General features: G+C 41.2%; 1 protein-coding gene across 1 annotated transcript in view; it reads left to right on the forward strand.

Annotated features, from left to right (window-relative positions):
* The window catches only part of LOC109380360 (chromodomain-helicase-DNA-binding protein 2-like), a 36,415-nt gene that overhangs the window by 17,088 nt on the left and 10,029 nt on the right, over positions 1-9,298 (forward strand). The window contains exons 3-9 of the mRNA XM_019637845.1: positions 8-156; positions 1,156-1,252; positions 1,704-1,796; positions 4,524-4,694; positions 5,590-5,765; positions 7,068-7,109; positions 7,751-7,890. Of these exons, the coding sequence (XP_019493390.1) occupies positions 8-156; positions 1,156-1,252; positions 1,704-1,796; positions 4,524-4,694; positions 5,590-5,765; positions 7,068-7,109; positions 7,751-7,890 (868 nt within the window). The remainder of the gene's footprint in view (positions 1-7; positions 157-1,155; positions 1,253-1,703; positions 1,797-4,523; positions 4,695-5,589; positions 5,766-7,067; positions 7,110-7,750; positions 7,891-9,298) is intronic.

Below are 9,298 nucleotides of genomic sequence, written 5' to 3' on the forward strand. Positions count from 1 at the left end.
CTTGCAGGTAAATATTTATCGCCTGGTTACCAAGGGGACCGTGGAGGAAGAGATCATAGAAAGGGCCAAAAAGAAGATGGTATTGGACCATCTGGTGATTCAGCGCATGGACACCACTGGCCGGACGGTCCTGGAAAACAACTCGGGAAGGTCGAAGTGAGTGCCAGAAAGATCGGGGAGGTGGTAGCAGAGTCAAACTGATTTGACATCAAATTCGATAGAATTCATTCTAATAGGATTTTGTACAACAGACATTAGCCCTTTAATTACTGGAAAAGGCCAAGCCAAGACTGCAAGCAAAATGGCATATGCATTTTATTTTGTTTTCCCTATTTTTTTCTTTTTTTCTTTTATGCCCTTCTCTTGCCTTTTGCCTTTGGCTCTACATGTGACATATGCCACAGCAGCAGCAGCGGCAGCTGTGTGCTCTCCATTAGGCTTTCATCATGGCACAGTGTTGCCTTGAACTTCTCAGCGGTGAGAAAATTGAATTGGCAGCTAGCTGGTTTCTTACTGTTGGTAAAAATGTTTGTGTGGAGATGATTATTTTTTCCATTGAAACAGAAGGCTAGGGAAGGAGAGTAGTCAGATTTCAATTAGCTTTGTTTGGAAGTACAATTATTTCTCTTAGAGTTTACGTTTTGACCAAATTGCTAAGTGTCTTCTGTGTCAGTCCTGTAGCTTGTTTTATAAGTGAAACCCAATGAGCCTTCCCAACTAGAATCTTTTCAGATAATTTTCCATCAAAGAGGAACCTAGGTGGGAGGATCTTGGTCCTTTTAACTTTGGAACAGACGTGAGTAGGTTGAAAGTTCTTGGCGAATGATAACTTTCTGAGCCAAAGGACACAGAGAACTTTTCTCCTTTCATCCTGCTAGTGACATTTTTCGCTTAACCACGTAATAGACAAGACAACAGGAAAATAATTGATTTCCCAGTCTTCAGCCGGGCGAGGTTTACCACCACAAACTCATTCTGCAGATTTTAAAAATGAAATAATTTGAGAGATTATTTTTTTCTTGTGGCAGAATTTATATTTTCACCGGTAATTTGACCCCTTTATGAAGGATCGATACATAGAGATGTAGCATAATAGAACTCCATAGAGGTTATTTGACATTCCTAAGACATTACAACTACATTTTACTTTTACAGTTCAAATCCTTTTAATAAAGAAGAACTCACAGCTATTTTGAAATTTGGGGCAGAGGATCTCTTCAAAGAGCTTGAAGGCGAGGAGTCAGAGCCTCAGGTAATTAACAATGAAGAAAACAATTTTTCTTGACAAGTATCTGTGAACATCTAAATTTTCCTGGAAGTAGATTCTGAGCCTGTGTTCTATGCTTTTATAAAGAAACAGGGATTACTTGAAGGACATAGTTTTTGTTGTTGTTGTTGTTGTTTTCTTAAGAGAGCAAAGCTTTTACTACATTGAGTAGGAAAGAATGAGAAAAGCATTCGAGGATTCTGTTCTTGGTCTTTTTTATTCCAGGTATATTTCTTGTAATTTCTGAAGTTTTACCTTATCATTTGTATAAATAATAGTTTGAAACATTAGATATATGTAAAGGATACAAAGCTGAGACTGTAAAAGAAAATAAAAAATGGAATGTCAGAAAGACACAAACATTTTCAGTAAGTGCTGTGACCACTGTTGGCTTTTTTTCTTTTTTTACCATACCTGTGTTGCTGTTTTCTTTCAGGAAATGGATATAGATGAAATTTTACGTTTGGCTGAAACCAGAGAGAACGAAGTGTCAACAAGTGCGACAGATGAGCTCCTGTCACAATTTAAGGTAAGGAAATTGTGGAAAGTTCTTTTAAGGTTGATTACCAGGTGGCCTATGGTATTTGGATATGACAGAAAATTAAATGAGATTAGGAATAAATGCAGAAGCTGGGCAGCAGGTAAATAGGAGGTGACAGCATTCAGTATAGATATTAAAAAGCTAATGAAGAGTAGAGTGAAGATAACGTATGGGATAAAAGGATCAAGCAGAGCAAGGTTTTTTTTTAAAGATGTGACCATGTTTCTAGGTTGAACTTCTAGGAAAGAACTTGAGAATAGTGAGGTATGAGGAGACTGGAAGAGGTGTACTCAAAAGCACAAATGGAGAACTTGACCTTTCGGAAGAAAAAGGAAAGTTCACTTTAGGGAATAGGAGGGTGTAGAAGATGTGGGAGTTCGAGTTGGTGACCTCAATTACCACTCAAGTTAAGTGAAGCGTTTGCTGAGAAGTGGAAAGGATCTGGGACGGCCCTGGGTGGGGCTGAGAGTTTCGGGGAGGAACGTGATAGGAGGCAGAGCTGAATTTAGAAGACAGGCTTCACTTCACATGGGAGCCAGTCAGCAGGTCGTATGACCTTCTCCAGCAATCCTTGAGGTCAGAAATTGGATCAGTTGGTGATCCTAAGGTGGGAGATGGGCTTGGTAGGCACAGGAGAATCACAAAGGGGCAAGTTTCCCAGGTTCAAGGGAGAACGTGGTTGAAAGGCTTGACCACGGGTTGGCTCCACGCAGGTTAGAGAAGCAGGGGAGACCTGGAGGTTACGGTGATGGCAAAGTGTGACAGACCCCTTAGGAGGGAGGGGGATGTGGGCCAAGTGTTAAGGAGGAAGCAGCATCGTGCAGTGAGGTCCAGGGCTGGTCACAGATAGACATTGTCTCAGTGGAAAAACAAGGAATCGAGTGACCCAGAGAGAGCTGTAGGGTCGGCTAATGTGTCTGAAGATGAAGGTGATTAATAGTGTTTCAACTGGATTCCATTTCTATGACTGCTGCTCTCAAACAGAAGTAATCCTCATGATGATTGTCTTGGTCAGAATATTATATGAGTGTTTAGGTGTAAAAGTTTCTGCATGCTGCAGATTAATCAGAAGTCACATTACTGGTGACTCTGGCCTTTGTAAAGTCCTTGTGGCCATTATGTTTTCAGCACCCGGTTAAGGGATTTGAATGAAGTAGGATCTGCTTACTGTAGGGACTCTTTTTCTGGAGTTTTTCACTGAATTGACTTCATTTTTTCCAGTAATCCTTACTTTTTTTTGTGTTACCCTATTTTAACATGTTGCAGACACTTTTTGAGATAATGTAAGATTTCCATTTTCTTGATAATGACCAACACTTATATAACTCTTAGTATGCTTCAAGCACTGTTTATAATGCTTTATATATATTAACTCTTCAAGTCCTTAACCACCGTAGATGTTATCTTCATTTACGGATGAGGAAACTGAGGCACAGAGAGGCTCAGTAGGTTTCCTTAAGGTCACACATACATGGAATCGTGATTACCTCCTAGGCAGGTGGTCTGGCCTGTTGTCTGGCTCTTAACCACTATGCCACCTTTGGAAAAGTTAAATTTCCAACTGCATGAACGACTGACAGATAGATGTATATGCAATGTTGATATTTATATGTCGACCAATATCATTTTCATCTGTGTTTTAAGACTGAGACCTTGAAGTAATTACAAACAGTGTTTAAGAGGTTGGTCAAATGATTCATTTCATAATACAGAAATGTTAAATTTTCAGTCTCAGGAATTACACCTCTTGTCGTGGAATTTAAAAAATCTGATGATGAGGATCACAATATCCATGTTGGAAATTAGACTTAATTTTGGCCAAAAGACATCAAGTTCTGACTTCACTGTCAGTTCCAAGTGATTGAGGAATGGAACTCCCAGAAGCCCTGCTGTACTTCATTAGACTCATAAGGCCTAGGTGGGAAGGAATACGAAGAATGTGGAGCCAGACCTGGGGCCTGTGCACTGCCCCTCAGAGGCTGGCTGGAGCTGGCCCGTGTTTCTGTGCAGCCACAGTCTGAGCCTGAAATCCACTCAGGTGGTTTTCTTTCTGGGACACATATTGTTTCAGTACAAATAGATATCGGATACTAAATATTTGATATAAAGTAAATGGAGTATTCCTCCAGGTTTGCTTGAACGCTTTTGCATTTTATGTTCTCATTTTCATTCCTAAGACTGAAGTGCATTTTGAGCAATGAAATTATTATATACCTTTTGCTTCTATACTTTTGATAAAAAGGAATAAAGAAACAAGTTGGCTAGATGATAGCTAGTGGTTTGAGTTAGGCATTGTTTCACATGAGCTCTATTCAGTACCCACTTAAATTTTATAGAACTGTAAGTTCGTAATAGATTAGTATTAGGTATTCAGCATTTTGTAATCTAAACAAATCTAAAATTTCTAATTAGTATCTTTTATTAGAAAATGTGTGATTTAGCAACAAATCTTCCAATAGTTACAAGAATTTATATCGTTAGATCTGGTTCCCTACTTTTCAGTGAGATTTCTGATGAAATTGAGGTTTTGGCAACTTACTGTGGGGAAGATACGGGAGAGATTCGTAGGAGACTGATTCTTTGGTTATGTAACATCATAGGAGTCCTCATATTATTCGTAGCACCCTACTTAGGTGAAAGCCGCTATTGTGAGCTGCTGTCTCAGTAAACGGTGTTTGGGAAATAGGGAAATGTCAGTTGCCCATTTGTTTCAAGGTCGCCAACTTCGCAACAATGGAAGATGAAGAAGAGCTGGAAGAGCGTCCTCACAAGGACTGGGACGAGATCATCCCTGAGGAGCAGAGGAAGAGAGTAGAGGAGGAGGAGCGGCAGAAGGAGCTGGAGGAAATTTACATGTTGCCACGAATTCGGAGTTCCACTAAAAAGGTGACCGAGTGAGATGAAAGATAACGCGTGTCCGTATGATAACTTCTGCCGTAAAGGCTGCCAAAGTGCTGGCGGTTCAAGGAAGGGGCCCTGACCTGGAGGATTTTAGGGCAGCCTCGCAGAGGACCATGGAAAAACGCCCAGGGCGCAGGAGGCATTTCATCTCTGCTCGGTGGCTCTTTGTGAGATGGCCGCACAGGACTGGAGTTTGACAGAAGTTTGCATTTTGTCATCGACTTTAGAACCAGCAATCCTAATGATTTGTTCCTAATTGGCAAACCTTTTTTTTGCCTTTAAGTGTTTTGTTCGTAGCAGTTGGTGTAAATACTCGGAAGAGATTATGGAAGTGTGCTTCACAGCTTATGAAGCACCAGCACAGGCACTATTGAGTTTGATGTTTGTAACAACATCGAATTAGGTAGTTACTACCCAATTTGTTGGAGATAACAGATTGGGGTTTGGACAAGATCTTGGAAAATCAGCATTAGCTAATAGTAGCTATTACTCATTCTGAGTACTCACTCTGTGCCAGGCATGAGTTAGTGGATTCACACTTACTGACTCATTTAATCCTTATGAAAACCCTAATTATAGGTGCTATTATTCTCATTTTACAAATGGAAAATGAGGGCAAGTAACTTGCCCAAGGAAGTCACCATGAACCTATCATCCAAGTATTTATATCTGTTTACTTACTATGTTATGATATGTCTCTGGAAGTGTGACGATCCCAAGCCAGACGTACCTTCATTACATGACATCTGCCTCCTTCTCATTAGATTGACTTGTCTGGTGTGAAGGGACGTTCTGAGTACCAAAGAATTAGGGTGGGCTGGTCTTTGTCCTCAGACTTCTTGCACCCAGCATTTGTTACAATGTGACTTTGCCATTTCAGGCTCAGACAAATGACAGCGACTCTGACACTGAGTCTAAGAGGCAGGCCCAGAGGTCCTCTGCTTCCGAGAGTGAGACAGATGACTCTGATGACGACAAGAAGCCAAAGCGTAGAGGGCGCCCCCGGAGTGTGCGGAAGGACCTGGTGGAGGGATTTACTGACGCGGAGATCCGCAGGTTCGGGCCGGCTCTGCTCTCACTTGGGCTTGCTTGGGGGAGGGCATGCCATTGACCTTGGGCTGATGGGACCCCTTACACTTAGACAGGGAGGGCAGAGGCCAGTACCGACCAGAAAGGCACAAGAGACCGAGTCATACAACATCCCAGATATGCTTCTCTGCCTCAGTATTATTATTATTTTTTAAGGAGGCTGCAGCTCACAGTGGCCTATGTGGGGATCAAACCGGCAACCTTGGTGTTACCAGCACCACACTCTTAACCAATTGAGCTAACTGGCCACCCCTCTCAGTATTAGTTTGAAGCAAATCCCAAATGTCATATTATTTCAGATGTAAGATAGTTCAGTGTATATCAGGGAGAAATGTAGAGTTGCAGAATAATCCTCAGGTTCACTTTCACACATAATACTTTCCTTCCTAATCCTTTTATCCACGCTGTTATTTTCATATTGTTCCTAAGTTATTGTCACATTCATCTCCATTTTCTTCAGTTACCATGCCCTCGCATTCCATTTTTCCCCCATAGTATCCCTCCTTACACTCTTACCTAACCAGATTATTTTAGTGATTTGGCACGGCATGTCACAGTGAGGCCCTTGACGTATTGTGACATCTTGCTTTTTATTGACAGTGCTCGTGGTTAGCTGTAGGGAGTGGAGCACGAAACACGTGGATTGGCGTACAGCATGGTTTGCCTGGAGACTTGTAGGATAGGTTGGAATTTGGTTGGAGTTAAGGTTGGGCAGGAGTCAACAGAATTTCCAAAATAGTTTTGCCTAAGAAACTTTAAATCATATATTGTACTTTGCCTCATTCCCCAAAATATTTGAGGCAGTCTTAAAAATTGTATAGTTGTATTATTGACCAGAAAATGATGAAAAATATTGCTGTATGGAATTGAAAGTAACAGTAGTGGACCGAATAGACCAATTAACTATTTTGGGGGTTTTATCACAAAATGTGTAGTGATTGAATCATCCATTACAAAACTTGTACCTTCGAAAAAGGATAATGTTAGAATTAAGTCACCATTCTCAATTACGTCCCCAACCGGTTTCATGATCAGTCACTGAGAATAAAGTTGATCTTTAGTTTGAATAGATTTTCACCACTCATTATTTTGAGTTGGCCATTTTCAAAGGCAGTAAACATTCATCCATTTAGTGCCTATTGTAAGGATTGGGCCCAGTCTATTTTTCAGTTTACATGGCTCATATTTTTTCACAGGATATATTTGCAATAACATAGCTAAAGTCTCTGTTTTCTTAATGTGTTTTTTTTTTTTCAATCATCTTTCTAGGTTCATCAAAGCGTATAAGAAGTTTGGCCTCCCCCTTGAACGGTAAGTTAATAATTGTTCCTTATCTGCGTCTCTCACTGTTGGGTTGCAATTGCTTCTGGCTTACAGTCTGGCACCTTTAGGTGGCCTGATGTTTATTAGACATGAATGTATTCCATGCTCCATATGATTTAGAGATCCGCAAAACACATAATAGCAATAACTGTACTTTGCTCCTAAGAAAACACTGCAATGAATGGAAAGCAGGCTGGAAAAGAAAAGAAAAGACAAGAAAGAGGGCACCGGGGAGGCAGATGAGTTTAAAATAGTCTTCTGGCACTTTCCTGCTACCGTTATCAGACAGCCCATGTGGTTCACAAGGGAAACCGAGCTCTTTCCCCTCTGTTGTGAAATTACGGACTATTCCAAGGCACAGTTCTTTATGATGGAAAATGAGTGATTGAGCCCTCAGTAGCTGTTGCAGAGTTCTTGTCGGAATAATCAATTAAGGAATGGAGAGAAAAGGGTCTTTTTAGGAGCTAGTTTATAGGAGACCAGATGGTATCTCATGTGACTTCAGTGGGCACACGGCCCTGTATTGCTTCGTAGGAACAAGTTTATCTGAGACCAAGTGGTATTTTTCACGTGACATTAGGCAAGTGGGGACAGGGCCTTGAAGTGTCCCCGTCCTTGTGTGTCCCCAGGCTGGAGTGCATAGCCCGCGATGCCGAGCTGGTGGATAAGTCCGTTGCAGATCTGAAGCGCCTTGGGGAGCTGATTCACAACAGCTGTGTGTCGGCCATGCAGGAATACGAGGAACAGCTCAAAGAAAATGCCAGCGAGGGTAAGTCACCAAGCCACCCCTGGGATCCTCCAAAACCTGGCACTTGCGGACTTGAGTTTGTGCTGCGCAAGGGCTTTGCTTAAAAGAGCTTCCCTTATCCTGAGCTGTGTGTTCTGATTGGCCTGTGTGTGAGCTCAGTGCTGTAAGAGCCCACAGATTTACCTGCAGAAGGTGCAGAGGGATGAACAAGATGAATGGCTTTTTTTTTTTCCTGTTTATGTAGCTATAGAGAGTTTATATTGGTTTGAATGATGTAAAGACCTGAATGGGCAAAGCTAAGCGGACACATCTGTATTTTGGCTGTAAAGGAGGATATCATAGACCACAAGCACCAGTCATTGTCTTGGATATACTTATACGTTTTGTTTTGTTGGAACAAACTTACCGAGTGGATAGAATAATGGGAATGAAATAATCGTAAACATTTTTGTTACAGTGAGATTTTCATGGCACTAGAATTTGTTGTCATTGGAGGTGACCTATAGTATTTTCTGTTACACACCAGAAAATGATTCTGCCTGTCCTCTCAAAGCAGGTATGGGAGGCTAGTGAGGAGAGAGCTCTGGCATCCTAAGGTTAAAGGAAGAGAGAGCTGTGACACTCTTATGGTTAAAGAACACCTCCTAGCTGAACCTTAAAGACCTGAGGGTGTTGTCATTCTGGCTCACCGGGCTGTTTCCCCCATTTTGTCACCCTTCAGCCCACTAGAGGCAACTCAGGAGGCTGGGCCAGCTGTGGTTAAGTGTTCTGGTCTTGGAGGATGCCAGTTTCCCTGGAATCTCCTTTCTTTCATTTCTTAGCTGCAAGATGGGAGAAAAGTGGTAGCCCCTCAATGGTCTCATTTGGAAAATGGAGTAGTAATAGTACCGACCTCAAAGGTTTAGATGATTACTTGAATTTCAGTTCCTTACATGTAATGTGCTTGTAGTGTTAGCATAATGTTACCATTAGGTAAAGAAGTGTTTGTGCTTTGGGATTTTCTTTTGAAGGATGTTACTGAAGTAATAGAATTTAAAAATATCTTAAATATAGGGAAACAATTTTTGGGGGGAAATATTCTCTTTTTTCTGTAAGAGAAACTTAAATCACTTGAGTGTTTTGGACAATGATGCAAATATGTGCTTTTATAGCACCCGGAATACATCCAAAAGTCAACCTTAAGTTCACACAGTGTTTTTCTTTTTTCATTGTCATTGTTTTCTATAAGAATTATGTCCACATGGCTCAGAGATGAAAAACAGGTCTCCCTATTTCTTGTCTCTTTCTAGAAATTTAAAAATACTTCTGTACAAAAAATGAGCAGTAATGTTTTTTCTCTCCCCTTTGAACAGAAACAGTAATGCAGCATGCACACTGTCTGATCTGCCTCGCTCTGTTCATCTCACAGCGTATTTTGCAGAGATTTCCT

This window comes from Hipposideros armiger, unplaced genomic scaffold, assembly GCF_001890085.2.
Source record: "Hipposideros armiger isolate ML-2016 unplaced genomic scaffold, ASM189008v1 scaffold_35, whole genome shotgun sequence".
Classification (NCBI taxonomy): Eukaryota; Metazoa; Chordata; class Mammalia; order Chiroptera; family Hipposideridae; genus Hipposideros; species Hipposideros armiger.